This window comes from Vidua macroura, chromosome 3 (genome assembly GCF_024509145.1).
Source record: "Vidua macroura isolate BioBank_ID:100142 chromosome 3, ASM2450914v1, whole genome shotgun sequence".
Taxonomy (NCBI): Eukaryota; Metazoa; Chordata; class Aves; order Passeriformes; family Viduidae; genus Vidua; species Vidua macroura.
Genome location: NC_071573.1, coordinates 577,100 through 593,680, shown reverse-complemented (window position 1 = coordinate 593,680; position 16,581 = coordinate 577,100). Strand labels below are relative to the sequence as shown.

The 16,581-nt window shown below is 49.6% G+C and overlaps 2 protein-coding genes across 4 annotated transcripts; one reads left to right on the top strand and one right to left on the bottom strand.

Annotated features, from left to right (window-relative positions):
• On the top strand, positions 1-6,861 carry OVOL2 (ovo like zinc finger 2). The gene is given in 5 exon segments (XM_053974467.1): positions 1-164; positions 166-302; positions 1,000-1,190; positions 3,403-3,592; positions 6,321-6,861. Coding segments are annotated over 5 exon segments (993 nt in total). The 3' UTR covers positions 6,632-6,861.
• A 2,049-nt stretch (positions 6,862-8,910) lies between these two features.
• Positions 8,911-16,489, bottom strand: MGME1 (mitochondrial genome maintenance exonuclease 1). Of its 3 annotated transcripts, none has more exons than XM_053974464.1 (6): positions 16,442-16,462; positions 15,319-15,477; positions 12,859-13,464; positions 11,969-12,191; positions 11,420-11,552; positions 8,911-10,253 (listed from the first exon to the last, which is right to left on the bottom strand). In XM_053974464.1, exons 3-6 carry the CDS (start codon positions 13,379-13,381, stop codon positions 10,119-10,121), a joined length of 1,014 nt encoding a protein of 337 aa, XP_053830439.1. In that variant the 5' UTR covers positions 13,382-13,464; positions 15,319-15,477; positions 16,442-16,462; the 3' UTR covers positions 8,911-10,118. The 3 variants fall into 3 exon arrangements, with proteins under 3 accessions (XP_053830439.1, XP_053830438.1, XP_053830441.1); XM_053974463.1 differs by lacking the exon at positions 16,442-16,462 and adding an exon at positions 15,680-15,739; XM_053974466.1 differs by lacking the exon at positions 15,319-15,477 and having other exon boundaries at positions 16,442-16,489.
• Between the last annotated feature and the right edge of the window lie 92 nt (positions 16,490-16,581).

The following is a 16,581-nucleotide window of genomic DNA, read 5'->3' as shown; positions in this document are numbered from 1 at the left end:
ATGAAACTTTCCTCCCCCCCCCCCCACCCTCTCCCCTCTCCTCCCCTCCCCTTCCCCTCCCCGCGCCTCAGCGGCTCTGCCCGGTGCGTGCGGTCCCGCTCCCCCGGCCGGCAGCGCAGCGCCCGCGCCCCGTCGGGCTGCGGGCGGGCGGCGGGGCTGAAGCGGCTCCGCTCCGTGCCCAGCCGTGCCCCCTGCCCTCGCCATGCCCAGAGCCTTCCTGGTGAAGCGCCGGAGCCCGCAGCCGGCGGTGCGCAGCTGGGATGGGCTGCCCGACGAGGAGAGAGCCGACACCTACATCCCAGGTACGGCGCCGGCCGCCGCCGGGAGGGACGGAGGGAGCGGGGTCCCCGCGGTCCGCGGAGGGGGCGACTTGGGGAGGGGGCTCTGCCGGGCCGGGGGAGCCCCGAGGGGGCGGGCGGCGGCTTAGAGAGAGCTGTGCGGAACGCGGTGGAGGGGACACGGACAACGCTCGGGGGAAAAGTCCCCGGGCGGCGGCAGGGGTGCCAGCCCCGCCGGGCCGTGCGCCCCCGTGCCTGGCAGCGGCTCCCACCCCGGGGAGCCCCCGGGATGGCGGGGCGGGGAGCGGATCTGGGGGGGAATGAGTGTGTGTGTGTGTGTGTGTGTGTGTGTGTCTCCAGGAAGGTGGGAAACCTCGTTTGCATGAGAAAGGTGGCTGGGGGAGGAGAAGGAAGGACCCAGGGCGTGGGGGGGGGGGGTGATGTACTTCTGGCCTCCCCCTCTCCTCCTCCTCCCGCTCCTCCTGCCCTTGCCCGGGGTATAACGGGAAGGCGGCGGAGCTGGCTTGTTTGAACTTTGGGACCGTTCGTGTTTGAGTTTCCGATTGCAGCGTGAGCCGGGGATCCTCCCCCGCCGCCAGCGGCCCGCCCGCAGGTTAAACACCGGGGCCCGCCGGCTCCCGCCCGCCGCCTCCCTGCCCTGCCCTGCCCTGCCCGCGGCTCCGGGGTCCCCCCGCTTTATCGCATCCCCACCCCGTTGCAGGCGGGATCGGCTGCGTGCTGCTGGGCTATGAAGACAGCTGCAGCCTGGAGAGCAGCGGCAGCAGCGGGACCCGGGACGCCGAGCCCAGCGACCCCCCGACGCCCCAACCTGCCCCCGGCGAGCTGGGCACGGGCGGGGAGATGCTGCTGGACCTGGCCGTCAAGCGCCCCATGGTCAGGTCAAAAATCAAGGTAACCGCCCACACCCCGACCATCTCTTCTCTGGCAATGGGGTGACCCCTGTTCAAGGTCAAGGCCTGGCTGCTGCCCGGGGATACCAGGTGACAACAGTCCCTTGGGCTCTCTTTGCTAGCGGCCACAGCACCTGCCCCGCACGCCGAGGTGGAGGCCTGCGAGAGCAGCCGGCTGTAGGATGGCAGCGGCAGGGAAAGCCTCGTAAGCGATGTGCCATAATCTTCCAGTGCCCTTTGCCTTCTCTTATCCTTGCCTGGGATGTGCTGCCCCTGACCTGCTTGGCTCGGGGCCCGCAGGAGCTCTGAACCCAGCCAGGAAGGACCAGCCCTGGCAGCGAGGAGTCATGCCCCATGGTGCGTGGGTGGATCTTGTTCCTTAGCGTGGGGCCTCCTTAAAAGCTGCCTTCTAGGTTGTACTCAAGCCTTCACCAAGAGGGGCTGGGGTGACTCTTCAGGCTGCCCCCCTCCCGCCACGAGCTGTCAAGAAAGCAGCTAAAGCTTCTCCTCCATAGCTGTGAAGGACCATTGCCACCTTGAGGTCGACCTGCGGGCTTGGGTGAAATGAAGCAATCATCTGTCCGCTGAGGGTGCTGAGGAGCCCCTCTGCTGCAGGGGCAGGAGCTCCGGCTGCTCCCCGGGCAGAGCCCGCAGAGCAGCGCAGTGATTTCCCTCCCAAAGGCTGAGAAGGCAGATTGCTCACGGTGCCCCAGGTCCTCGTGGTACCTGAGAATTCAACACCGAGCGAGCTCCCGAGCAGCGCCGCGTCTCTCTCAGAGCATCCGGGGTGCGCTGAGCAGAGGCAGAGGCAGAGCCCGGCCACCCCAGCGCTAGGCAGGAGATGTGTTTACCGCTGCTAGTTAACACCTCGTTAAACCCTGGCTGCTGCTTTGCTGGATGGAGCAGTAAAAATTACCATTGTCTGTGCCGGGCTGACAGCTTTTCAGTCACCGTGTTCTGAAGTCTCATGATTAAATTTCACCCCGGTTATATGCAGCTGCTTGAGGTGGAGTCATAGCCCTGTTGCCCAACAGATTCTTCCCAGATGGCTCCCCCTCCAGTTTCACACCTCGTGGTTTCACAGCTGCCGATTTTTAAAAAATCTTTCTTTACAATTTCGAGTAGCGTTGCTTCAGTAGTAAGCAGAGGAGGAGAACCGGGAAAAATAACTGGCTCTTCAGGAAAAAGAAACCCCAGACGTATTCCTGTCTTTGTGAAAAGCCCGCCCTGCTGCTGTTTGACTTTAACCTACTTTGTATAATTTAACCTGGGCTATTTGTGACTGTCACAGCAAAACCTCGATTCAGCAGAGCTGGGCTTTTCAGCCGATGGATGTGTGCACGTGGTCCTGTCTGCTCGCTGGCTTTCCCTCATCCCTGGCATCTAACAGGGGGCATGTCCGTGTGTTCCACTAGGAATAATTAAACCAGCAGCGCAGTATTTACATTTTCCAGACATTAAGCCTTCTCTCTGAGGAATGATCTTCCCAGGAGCTGAATCATCAGTGCCTTCTTTAGTCAAGTTATGTCATGGTGTTGGCACAATGCTTTTGGTGCTAGGAGTGGGAATGAGATTACCCCTAATGTGACTTTGCTGTTAATTAAGGAGCCGGGGACGCCAGCGGGGCAAGATTAGGGCCATTGTTTTGGTCTCTGTTGAGTCAGCACAACGTGCCTTGAGTTTATCTCTCCAAAACCACCTTTTTTATCACTGCTGGCTGGTTTTTGAGGGATCCAGAGCAGTTGGAGGCGTGACTGGTGAAGGCAGCACATAAAACAACTCCCTGGCACCAGAGAGACTTCCCTTCTCCTTCCAGGATATCAGCTGAGTGCAGGAGCAAGCACACGAGTGGTCCCACAGAAAGGTGCTCATAGCCTGAGCCCTCGTGTTCACGGATGTAGCCGGATAAGGGCTGCTACCCCTGGAAGGAAACCACTACACAGAATTTGTTTTAACCCCTCAATCCAAGCTGGCCAGTGATACCTCAGTCCCAAACTGTGCACATGAAGTCCCCCGCTTGATTGCAAGGAGAGCATGAAGGTTTCACCCAGCAGGAAAATCTTGAATGCTTCCACTTTTCATTTTTAATATATCCCCCTGCCTTTTTTTTTTCTTTTTTTCAATTTTTAATGCCACAATAAGCCCTGCTTGTTTTGCTTTATTTTTTCTGTTGGATCATCCCAATGCTCACAAAGTCCTCTCTCACTCCTCAGTTCACCACTGGCACCTGCAACGATGCTGCCCTGCATAGCTGCGAGCTGTGTGGCAAAGGCTTTCGCCTGCAGAGGATGCTCAACCGTCACATCAAGTGCCACAGCCAGGTGAAGAGACACTTGTGCACCTTCTGTGGAAAAGGCTTCAATGACACCTTTGATCTGAAAAGGCATGTCCGGACCCATACTGGTGAGAATGCCTTCCCTGGGGACCCGCGGGAGGCTCGGGGAGAAGGGGTGGGGTGGAGCAAGGACAAAGACCTGGCAAGATCATAACACGAAGCCCTGGTTAACAACATTTGCCAAAAACAGTGGGGAAGCAGAGAAAAGGGGGAAGACGTGCCTGTGGACAGAGAAAAGTCCTGGGAACGATGAAAAAACCGAGGAGAGCTATTGCAACCCGTGGGAAGCAGTGAGGGTGCAGGACCTGCCATCCACAGCTCGGGTAGCCACAGCCCCGTGCTGCCGTGCCCGGGGCAGCGAGGCTGGGATAACGCCCAGGATGGGCTGCCTGGGAGAACCACCCCGGGACAGCCAATCCCTGCAGTTACCCGCGTGCAGCGGGGAGTGGAGTGCAGGCAGCAGCTCGATGAAAACGCTTTGCCCTCTAGAGGCAACGAGCAGCAGTTTCCTGGGATTTTGCTGCTGGGAGCCTTCCCAGCTGATCGCTGTGCAGGATGGGATTCTGGCTTGATTTTGGAAATGTCTGGAGGAGGCAGAGTGTGGTTCATGCTGTGCCTCCCCCAGGCTGGAGGATGTGCTGTCTGTGGCCTCTCTGCTCTGGGGCCAGCTCCTGAGTCCGTCCCAAATCGCAGTGGTTGTGTTTCTGTGGCCTCCAATCCAGATCACTTTTCCCAGAACTTCTTACCCCAGCCTGGAGCAGGGAGAAGGCTGCCAGTTTGATTTGCTTTGTTTTTTTTTTTTTTTTTTTTTTTTTTCCCTTGGTGGAAGCAGTGGCTTAAATAAACATTAACCCCATCCTCTCCAAGGACAGTGCTTCCTGGTGGGCCATTTTGACTCTGCACTGTTGGGCACCCAGAAGGTGCATCCTCCACATCTCCCAGGCACATCCCATCTTTCCAGATGTGTGCAGATGCTCTGCAGAGCCCCATTAACCAGGTGAACACAAGGATGTTGGTAGGCAGGAGCTGTTTCTTAGTAGTAGAGCCCCCACAACCAATGACACCTGTTTGGATGGGAAAGCATTGCCTGGAGCCAATGTCTTGGGCTGTTTGGGTTTGTTTGCAAAGCTTTCATGTGGGAAAGAGAGCTGCCACTGGGGTATGGCTGGAGTGTGGAGTCAGTGCTTCCAAAGGAAGTGATTTTTCAAGCTGTCCCCTCATCAGAGTGTCAGAAAATAAATCCAAGAGGGTCTCCAGTCAGAATAATTTCAAATGATTCCCAAATGATTTTAAATTATTCCTAAGTGATGAAGAGGTTCCCACTGCCCTAATGGGCTGTGCCATCCTGGCACTGCCCTTTCTGTGCTTGAGTTCCTGCCTGTGGAGTGTTGGAGCAGGCACCAAGGATGGTGCAGGTTTAAATTGCCTTCAAATGAGCACGAAACTGCTTTGGTGTGTGAATTCTGATGAAGGTTTGGGCTTTCCCTCCAACTCCAGTTTAATGGAAATGAAGCAATTTCACAGCAGCAGGCATTAGGAAACTTCTTTCTTGGTAGTTTAATCTGGTGCACTGGGATAGCCTCTTTTAACTAAACAAAAATGCGGTTGAGATGCTGCTTATTGGAACTTCTAATTAGCTTGGATTTCTGGTAGATAGATCAGGTCCTGACTGGTAACTTAATGCAAGCACAAAATTACAACTGCCTGAACAGACCAATCTGGTTTACCCATTTCTGCCTGGCTCACCATAGGTCTGATCTTCCAGATTCCACCTTCCCTGGGGAAAAGAGGGGGTTAGGTGACTCCTTATATCAGTTTTAAGGGTGGTCTTTGCTTGGAAACTTACTGATCTAGTCTAGTAAGCAGAATTCCTGCTGGTTTAAGTTCTTTCAAGTGTTGCTAAACCCTCAGCTCTTTAAGCACTGGGGGAGTTGTTGTTAAATCAGTGTTGATTGGTGGTAAAATTGATTTCTGTGGTGCTGGTTGTCCGGGATTTCAAATCACAAGCCAGTTTCTTCTCCTTCTTCTGGAAACACACAGAGTTATTTCTTTCATCTTCCTGCACTTCTCTAGAATTTGTAATCTCAGTCATCAAAACTGTATTGTACAAAAGCGCTCTCGCTCCTTTGAAGCACTTGGGATCGCTGGACATTCACTGCTGTTCACTGAAGCCTCATTAAACCAAAAGATAAAAATGAAAATCTTACCAAGACAGAAGTTTTCATTCATTATAAAAGCTGAAACTGATAGCTTTACCTAATCACTAGATTTCAAATAGTCAGGGGTCTAAAATAAGTTTTGCAGGAGTTGATAATGGCTGCCTTAGGACCAAACCACTGACCGTAGCAGATGATGAGGATAACATTCCTAGGTTTTCTGTGCTTAAATATATCAACCCATTCCTGAGAACCCACAGCCTGAAAGGAGGATGTTTCATTTAGAGAGGCAGCTCCTTGGGCTGCTGGATACCATCTCAGCAGCTGACGTGCCAGAGCCTTGCTCTTGGCTGGCTGTAGGAAACAAGACGCAGGTGACACAACAGGTGACACAACGGGTGACACAACAGGTGACACAACGGGTGACACAACAGGTGACACAACAGGTGACACAATGGGTGACACAATGGGTGATACAATGGGTGACACAACGGGTGACACAACGGGTGACACAACGGGTGACACAACAAGTGACACAACAGGTGACACAACGGGTGACACAACAGGTGACACAATGGGTGACACAACGGGTGACACAACGGGTGACACAACAGGTGACAGCTGTCTTTCCCCGCCGCAGGCATTCGTCCTTACAAGTGCGAGGTTTGCAACAAGGCCTTCACGCAGCGCTGCTCGCTGGAGTCGCACCTGAAGAAGATCCACGGCGTGCAGCAGCAGTACGCCTACAAGCAGAGGAGGGACAAGCTGTACGTGTGCGAGGACTGCGGCTACACGGGCCCCACGCAGGAGGACCTGTACCTGCACGTCAGCGGCGTCCACCCCGGCAGCGCCTTCCTGAAGAAAACCTCCAAAAAACTCGCGGCTGTTCTGCAAACCAAACTCAGCCCCGTCCTGCAGAGGAACTCCAAAGAGGATGGCAAGGACGAGTGACACGGGGGCTCACGGCGCTCGGCAGGAATGAAGTTTACATGTAGGACTACGTATATTATTTTTTTAAGAACAGTTTTGAAAGAAACGCCTGAAATTAAAGGGATGCTTTTGTTAACGGGACTCTCTTGATGCTGGTAAAACCTCAGCTTGACAGAAATATTCCCATTTGTGATGGAAACATCAGACTTTTTTTTTTATCTGGCCAATAAAAACGGAATGCTTGCAAAGGCTGTCACCTCTCGGATGGAGTATTTACTGAACTGACATTTGGGCAACCTGTTTTCTGTTTCAGCTCTGCCACACGTCTGAACACCCCTGACAAATGAGTTCACCTTTCCCCAGTGTATTTGTATTTTGTAAAGTTAATAACTGCTACCTCCCATGCAAATTACTTATGAGAGGTTTGGGTGAAAAGTGTTGGGTAAGAGCGCTACTGGTGCACGGTTCTATGCAACATTAATGGAAGTGCCTAAAGAACAGGAGTGCATTGTATCAGCAAATGAGTTACAAAGTGCAAATACCCTCAGCTCTGCCCCCTGTGCAGTCTGCTAACAATTTATGGAAGCGTGTTCCAAGGTGAGTTGAAACTCTTCCCAAAGGATGCAGAACGTTTTCTTCCCAAAGTTTCTCTACTAGCAAATGACATTATTCTGGGGCAGACCTTTGGTGGTGTCTTAAGTACTTGAAGCCATGAACTTATGTTTATCATGTTGATATACAAGTGAAATCTTAGCTCTGATGTTCCTGGACTTGCTGTGCTCACTTTGAGGATTATCACCACATCCTTTTAACATACACCTGTAGCAACCCAGAAACCCAAAGAAAGCACTGTAATGACTTGAAAACAAGTATTTTCTGTCATGATGGAATGCAATTTTGTGCATATTTTATGGTGTGTGTGTGGGGGGGGGGGGGATGTTTCTCTTTTACATTCAAGTGCTGTTCATGAGTACAGCAATGCAGTGGAAAGGGGACTGAGCCTGTTCTGCTTCAGGAGATCAGTGTAAAACTGCAGGCACCAACCTGGCTGCTCCTCTGTGACCACTCTGAGAGTAGAAGGCTCCTCCCACCTAAAATACCAAGTCAGGCTTAGCCAGGACTTCTACCGTCATCGCTGCTAAAATGAGACATTTTGAGCAACTTTACAAGAATTGTAAGAAATTCTTTTCAACTTGCTTCAGTTTTGTACAGGCACCTGCTTGGGTTTTTGTGGGGAAAGGATTCTAGGGGTCTTAAAGCATTCTTAAGGATAATAATGCTTTACTGAGCACAACTGCTGGTGCTTGAGACCTTGAAAATGAGGGTAATAAAGTGATGCTACTGTGTTAAGAGCAAACTTATCCTATATAGCAGGAAAGTTTGTAATATACTTTGATAAATGGGAAGTTGCTGGGCAAAAAAAGCATCTGAGGTAAATTAGAAGATCCTGACTTTGCAGAAAGCTAAAGCTTGTACGCAGACCCCCAGGTCTTATAACTGAGCAGTGTAAAGAGAAGGTTGCTCACTGCAATGGGATTAACGTTCACCTGACTGCACGGGATTTGCATGCTCAGCTCTGCTGAAACCTCAGCCCTTCCCCTGGCACAGCAGAGCTGGGGCTGAAACCCTTCCTCTCCAGCCAGAGACATGTCTTGTGGGTATACCTGTGTGCATGGGTTGGTTTTTTATCACTCCTGCACCACGTGTTGCTTTTGCCCTCCCTCCAGTGTCACTGCCACAGCACATCCCTGCTGACAGAACCACAGGCACAGTGAGGTGGCCACAGAAAGGATTCACAACAAAGGAGAAAGGGAGCAGGCCACAGGGAAAAAGCCATCCTGGATGGAGAGCAAAGCCCTGGGAAGCTGGATGTCAGAGCTGAAGTAACTGCCCTGGCTGCCCAGCCAGTTTTTCTGCAGAGGAGAGACAGTGCCTGTAGCAGTGCCCTGGGTGTAGCAGTGCCACTTTTAACAGTCTGGCAACTTAATTGAAACTGGTCACAAAGAGTGTTTGGGTTTGTGTGACACTGGTGACAGCCACCCGCCAGTCCTGTTACAGGACAAACCAGCTCGTGCTGCTCCAGAAATGCTCCACAGCTCAGCCAGGGATGCCCAAGGCAGCAGCCAGGCTTCCAGAAGTGCCAGACACGAGTGACTCCCAGCACTGCTGCCTTTTCAAGGCTGCCTGCCTCCTCCTGGCTCTCCGAGGTACAGACTCAGCTGGGACTGAGGTTTACAAAGTGGCTTTGCTGGCAGCCTTCCTCAGGCACGGCGTTCTGGCCGATTGTCTTGAAGCTTAGGGGTTGGTCATAATTTTATTTGTAAGCTGCAGTGCTACTTTGAAAACTCATACATACAATTCACAGAACACAAACAGAATGAGGAAAACGGTTTTCCAGAGTAATACTGTCTGACATGATCAAGGCTTATTCTCTGCTTTACAGACTTGATTTTACATGCTTCAAAAGTAAAAGTTCTGTTTCAAAACATTTATTCACAACCTTATTTGGAAAAAAAACCCCAAAAACCAAAGAGAAACCCATAAAAAAGAGCCCCCAAAACCCAACCAGCAGCTCTTCACCCCTCAGAAGGCCCTGCTTCACAGCCACAGGCCTGCTTTGATATAGAAACTCACTCACGTGGCACTGGGGATCGTTCTTGGGGTGGGCTCCTTGTTGGCTCAGACCCACAGCAGAGTCAGGAGAGCTCAAGGCAGTGGCAGCACAGAGCTCCCAAGCCAAGGCACACACACCATCTCACAGTGCTTTTCTGTGGGCTGGGTGTTAAAACACCTGCAGGAGGAGCCACTAGCAGCAGCCAACATTCCCACCTCTCAGAACACGCGCTGGAAATTTCTGGGAGTGTTGGCTCCAGTTCTGCTCCTCTCTTGCTGAGCCACTTCTGCTAAGTGGCCACTTTGCTGTACTATTCTAAATAAGAACTAATGAGGACTTTAATTATAACTCTCAGCACAGGTTTTCCAGTCATAGCTGTAAGAAAAACCACAAATAATAACAAGCCTGATGACGGCATGAGCAAGAACTGACTGAAACCCAGTCTACTATATCCATTTCTTTATCATTTGCATTTCTCTCAGCTCATACATCACAGATGTTGTTTTGCTTTAGTTCACCAACTTCATTTTTAAAGACTTAGTTCTGCAACATTTTTTTTTCCTCAAAAATCACAAATGAAAGATGATTTGATCAAACAGTTTTACTTGATAGTAGAAACTTTTCTATCAACCCCAGGCTGTATAAACTGTGTGGGATAAAAAAGAGAGGCCAAATAAGTTGGGTTTTTTCTGCCTGGACCACTGAGGTCACCTACAGTATGAAGAAACAGATATTCCCCATTTGATAGTTACTTGCCTTTTTGGGAGGGGGGAGAGGGGAGCTAGTAAGAAATTGGCCAAAGTTACCCAAAAAAGAACATGAAAGTGGTACATTTAAACAAAAGGTTTTTCATTTGTCTCTGTGCTCAGGCCACTTGCTTGTGCTTAGTGTGGGTCAGTTTTGGTCCATGTACTCCTCGAGGCGCAAGAGCCACTTATTCCAGTAGTGAGAGCACAGGTCAGGATCCATGAAATGCGGGTGTGCCGGAGAGCCGTCCTTGTAGGCGACCACAATGAGCCCACAGCGAACCTGCGGCACAAACGGGGCTGTCACAAACCCGACACTTGTGTGCAACCCCAAGAGCTAAACCTCACAAAAACATCTTCCTAACGTACACATCTCACGTACGGATAAAAAGGGAAAATAGCTTACCGTAAAACACTTGGAGACTTAACATTCAAATGCTCCAAACTGAGCCCAAAGCTTTGAGTAACTCCAGTGAAAACCAGGGGACGTGAACTCTGAGCATGAGTGATATTTAAACCCTGCAGCTGCCAGGAAAATTGCCAGAGACTGAGAAGTTTTTGCCTGGGGCCATACAACCAGACTGATGCCACCCTCCAGCTTCAGTCTGGACAGAAATGGTTACTTAGGGTATGTTCTGACATCTTTCATAGCTGACAAATCCCAAACAGCCACTGGCAGTGGGGGACAGGAAGCTACCAGCAGAATTCCAGCCCATATTTCACTCTGTAAGGATCATGTCTGTGGACTGCTTGTGGTCACTGACCTCTACAGTATCCTAGAAAGTCATTTGCACAATATACATATTAACCTGCTCTCTTCTGCTTCTTATTTTCCCCCTTCAATACCTGTACTGAGGAAAAAATACTTCAGGCCAAGCAGGCAGGATAGAATTGATTTTGGAGTCTTTAAAAACAGTATTCCAGAGTTTTCTGATGAAGTGATTCCCAACACACTGCTTTTTCCTGAGGAAACTCAGTACAGCTTCCAGACACCAAGTGCATCACTTAGTCCCTCATTTGCTAGTGGGACACAGCAAGGCAGGATGCAGGCAAGACCCTCCCATACCATTTTCTTGTCTGCAGGTTCTTATGCTTTATTTCCTCTCCTGCCCCTTCCTACTCTTGACACAAGCCAAAACCGCACAGGACAGAGCACAGGGGATTGCCCAGATGCCAAGTCCCTGGGAGTTCATCTGAGCATCTCTCAGTCCCACTGAACACTTCCTTAACACCACTGAAAATTCACTACTGGCAGCCAAGGGCAGCGGGATTAGCTGGAGTAATGGAATTATTTCACAGTATTTCACATCTTAACCTGATCTCAGACTGGGCTCTTTTGTTACAAATCCTACCAACACTTCCACAATGGGCAGCAGGTTCTAAAGGCAGGAAGAAATGAAGATCACATAAGCATTGCTGCTTGTCTTGGCATGCAGCAGGCCTACTGACCTGGAAGTCATAATTGGCATCATGATTTATGGCTCCAATATACGCTGCAACCTGTAATGGGTTGTCATAAGTATTCTCCAGAAATGGCTTTGGCTTCTCGGAAGTTTTCCAGTCGATCACACACAGTCGGCCCCTGCACAAGGGAACAAGACAGGACAGTGGTTTATACTTAAGTTTAGTCACAAGTAAGAAATAAGGGAGACAGCACATAAAGACTTTTCACACTCAGCCTGTTTCCCCCCGATTGCTCATTATTGTGACTAAACAAGTCTCTTTCACACAGGCAGTTTAGATCCTAAAAACCAAACTAAAACTAACTAACTCCAACCTGCTGCAGTTCCTGGAAAGTGCTGACAATTGCTTAAAGCTGTCCCTTCTCCAGTAGGGAACTCCCCACCAGCAAAAACAGCACTTCTGCCATGAGGATCATCCAGGGGAGTTCCTCCAGCCTGCCAGTCCTAGAGACCCGTCCAGCTTCCCCCAGCCACTCAGTCACACACTCGCCCCCACGGCTTCACAGGACAGGAGTTTTAGGGAAGGGCACCTCACCGATACTTGGCCACGCAGTCCACCAGGCCCAGGTACTGCAGGGTCTCGTGGTGAACTCCACTTTCCAGAGCCTTCACCTCGCTGATGTCTTCCAAGACACGTTCCACACTGGATAAGTAGCCAGCCACAACATCATTTTCACCCTGGTCCCTAGCTGCTGTCTCTTCAGACAGGAATATCGATTCCAAAGCTGAATGGAAGAGCTCTCCTTGGAGAAAAAGACCTAAGAAAAATGGGAAAACCCCCTCACATTTTAGACACTACTTTAGATTTGCATCCTACATATTCCACAATGTAGCTCTTAAACCAGTCCTGGTTTTTGTACTGAAAGTTTGAGGGTGTGGGGAGAAGGGAAAGAAACAAAAAATAAATTGTCAATAGTGAAATTGGTATCCCTTATATTAATGCTTCCTTTACTTTTTTAGTCTCACTGCTTACTCATACATACACTGGATAAACCAAACAGTCACTGAAAAACCTCACCATAAACAGCAAGACACATTGGCTTTTAAACGCTCAGGACTGTACGAGTTCAAAATGCCTATTTCCATCTTGTTACAAAGTAGCTTGTAACTGCAAAGAGGCTCAATAACATCATCTGAAAAATATCTATTTCTAAATAGATACTGGCAAATTAAGAACTAAAGGAAAGTCAGACAGGATTGAGCAAAGTATGCCTACAGTCTGTCATTTTCCACAAATTTATAAATCCATTTTAGTGGTCCCAGAACAAAGACCAGAGCTTAGGCTCATTGGCAACAGGTACACTCACAACATGCTTTCATGAAATGGAAACAACTTCATGGATTTCCAAACCACTTGGCCCATTGTACCTGCCAGCAATCCAAACTACTGCTTCTACTCTACACTCGCACTGTGGCTAGACTTACTTTTGGTGTACTCTTCAAATCCCTCTTTTCCAAGCTCCTCTATCATTTTCTGCTTCCATCTTTCCAGATAGAAGACTTGCTGTGGAGAGAGGGTTTGTTGAAGGATGCGGGTAACACTGGGCATCTTCGTTCTTTGTAACCCGATTTTCATGGGGACGTTTGAATCACTGCTGACAGGAAGAATTCTCTTGCTGGGGTTTATTAAAGGAACCCAATTCTTGGGAGTTTTTGTCCCAGCTTTAACTGGAGGTGTGTGTTTAGCTGGTGGCCCATATAGGAAATTGTCTTCCTCAAGTATTGTCTCTGGCGTTTGGGCACTGGTTTTGTAAGATGTAACAGAGTGGACCAAGTTCTTGTATTTTTCTTGGTCAACTTGTTCATAACTGTTTCCTTTTTTCTTTTTGCTATAAACACATGCAGAGGTAGACAGACACGTGTATGGGAATTGCTTTTGGCAAAATGGTATTTGAAAAAGCCCTTCCAGGCCCCCCAGTTTCCTGGACAGGATCTGTAGGAATTGCATCCTGACAAGAAGTGTTTGTGAGCAGTTAGTGTTTTCTTCCTTCTGTCAGCAACAGTCTGTGGGTTACCATATTTTTTTTCCTCCTGTGGAAAAAGAAATTTGTGATTTACATAGTCATAAAACTCTGACACCCTCCTATTCTTGCCCTTTGCCAAACAAAGAATTGCTATGACCAAAGTGTCTTCATTTACCTTTTATCACCTTTATTCTTCAGATAAGTAAGATAAAAAACCAATGAGTGAGGAAAAGAGGAAATGCTCCTGAAAGGAACAGCTGCAGGCCTGCCAAATCTGAAACACTTGAAGATTTGTTGCAAGCAGCTAAAGTTGCATCACAGGACATCCCTACAGCAACAGTATCAGAACTGCCATGGAAGTAGGCACAAAAACCAGCTCTGCCATGAACAACCCCCAAAAGAGGGAGGGGGAAATAAAAGCTACGCAGAGGACATTGAAGCAAATCCATTGCTGTGAGGTATTAAAACTCTTAAGTTTATAGAGAATGACCAACTTAAGGGGATTGTGGGGACAAGGTACCTTATAGCACGATTTTCTTTTGTATCCCTAAACAGACAGCAGCAGTAAATACAGTTGTGAGACTTGAAGCTAGAAAAGGCAAATAGAAACCAGATGCACTGCAAATATTTTGAGGTTCAAAGAAATTTTTTTAAAGTTCAGAATAAAATATAAATATATTTTTCCAAAGCAGGTTTCAAACATAGTTGTGCTCAAAGACACAAAATTTAAAAGCAAGAGCGGCGTACGAGCCATACCACTCTCAGCACACCTTCCAGAGCCGCACTGGAAGCCCCAGGAAGTTTTTGGCACACGGATAGAATGTAACACTTCCACAGTGGCATTTCCCATGCAGAATTGAGGCCCTAGTGGAGTAACCTGTTTACCGTTCCAAAGCTCCCCCGACCCACTGCAAAGCCAGAACCGCTGCTCGCTGCCAGCCAACAGCGGCACTGTGCTCCTGACAGCCCTTCCACGCTGCTCTCCTGCTTCCCCACGCCCCTCACACAGCACTTCCCACACTGCCCGAGCCCTGGGCACCTCGGGAAGCAAAAGAACGGGGAGTGCTTTTGGGCACAGCTGCAGCGGCCCCAGCGTGGGGGTGAGCACCTGCCACACACACCAGTTTCCAGAACTGGGGCAGCTGATTAGAACAAGGCATCTCGCAGCAGCACGCCGACACCCTGGACTTGGGATCCATAGGTATCGTCCTTCATCAGTGCAGAAAAATTAGTCCCTTCTCTCTTGGGGCTTACCTCTAACTAGAGGTGCCAGAGCTGGGATTTAAAATAAAAGAGGAAAAATATATTCTTATTCCTGTGTGACACTACCCAAGCTTGCGGATTCCCAGGCTGCTGTTTGATGGTTATTAACAGGCTCATTAATGGTCACTCTGGACACGCACTACTCAGAAGAGAGCAAATGTTGGGCCACTCGCTGTGGCTTTGTTCCATAAAGCCACAGCAGAAAAGAAAAAGTTTATTCTGGCTTTGTGCCTCTGGAGGAAGCAAGAGGATGCCTGATTCAGCATAAACTCACTTGTAGTAAGCTGCTCCCTCAACACTTTCCAAGGAATAAATTTATACCAGATCAGTGTTTTGAATCATGGAGCTATTGAGATATGGAGTATTACGAGCTCCAGAGTTAAATTTAGTGCAACACAGTGCTTCAGTGACTAGCAGGAGTTTTGATTCAACAGCCTTTGTTGTGCTGGGGAATACACCTGTGGAAATGTTTGTGCAGTGTATGAACCAAACCACCAGGGAAGGGAGAGTTTGCCAGCTGCTGTCCTGTTTTTTGTTTTACAAAAAGAAAGAGGTTCTAGGATTGCTAAGGAATAAGAAACCCTTGTGCCCTGCTGAATAAAGAACCATGTGTTTTTCAATAAAACACTAAAGTGGCATTTCTGTGCAGATAACTTACAAGAAAGAAATGGAGTGGTCGGGATCTACTCTTGTACACAAAGAACAGAATTTAATGAGATTTCCCTCTGGGGAAGTGTCTCCCTTCTCTCTGAAAGCATTTGTGGTTGAAGACTGGCAGAATTGCTTCAAGTGTTGCGTGATGAGCCACAATGGAGAACTGAAAAAAAATTAAAATAACTTGGAGCTAAAAAAAAAAAAACCAACACAACTTTACTTTCCCAAGCAAGTTGACTTTGCAGCTCCAGCAATAACTGAGCTAACACAACTGAGGAATTTTTTTCCAGTATAGGAATGAGTGGCTTGACTGAAGGAAATAGAAAGGATTACTTAAGGAAAAGTTCACGTCTCTAAAAACCTACCTCCAGCTGTGTTTTTGCACAATAACCAGTATGGCTTTTCCTCTACAGAAAACTACCCAGCTAAAAAAAAAAAACAAAAAACAAAAAACCACTGGCTTATTTCAGAGATAACAAAAAAGAGCACTCCTAAACACACCTACAAACCTGTTGCCTCTTGTCCCTAATCTGAGCAGAACAAATCCACTGATGAAGGTATAACTATGAGTTCCCTGCCGTTTTCAAAATACATTATCGAACCTATCTAGGTTAAAGATACACCTCTGCCTTTTGGATGTTTAGAGCATAAAGAGAGACAACTCAGCAAGCCCGTTTAAAGCACAAGCCCACAGTTGTGAGCTTTAGTTCAGGGTAAACAGGCTTCAGTTCCCAGTTCAAGCTTCACTCCCAGATCAGCACTGGGAATGGAATTAGTGGGGAACAGGGCTGTAACACGAACTCAGCGCTTTTTGCGATCTGTGAAAGAGCTGGGCCAACACCAGTGACCACCAAGTGCCCTCAGGAAAACAAACCTTCTGCATGTGCCTGAAAATTCCAGGGGCGGACAGCGCCCTTGTGCAGAGGGGGATAAACCACCCTGGACAAGAAGCCCCGCCGGACGCGGGCATGCCCAGCCACGGCAGCCCGGCCATGCGGCCCGCTCGCTAATGGACCCGGGGGCAGTGCGGGCCAGGGGAGCACCAGCCCCTTCCCCTTCCCCTTCCCTCCTTCCCCTCCCTTGGCCTTCCCTGGCTCCGGCCCTCACGACCCGCGGCCCCGCGTTACCTCAGCCGCGCTTCCCGCCACCGCCACGGGCGCCAGCGCGCAGGCGCGCCCCGCCCGCCGCCTCTGCCGCGCTCAGCGCGCGCGCGCCCCCCGCTGCCTCATGGGACTTGTAGTTTCCCCGCACTGCTAGCCGCAGCCCT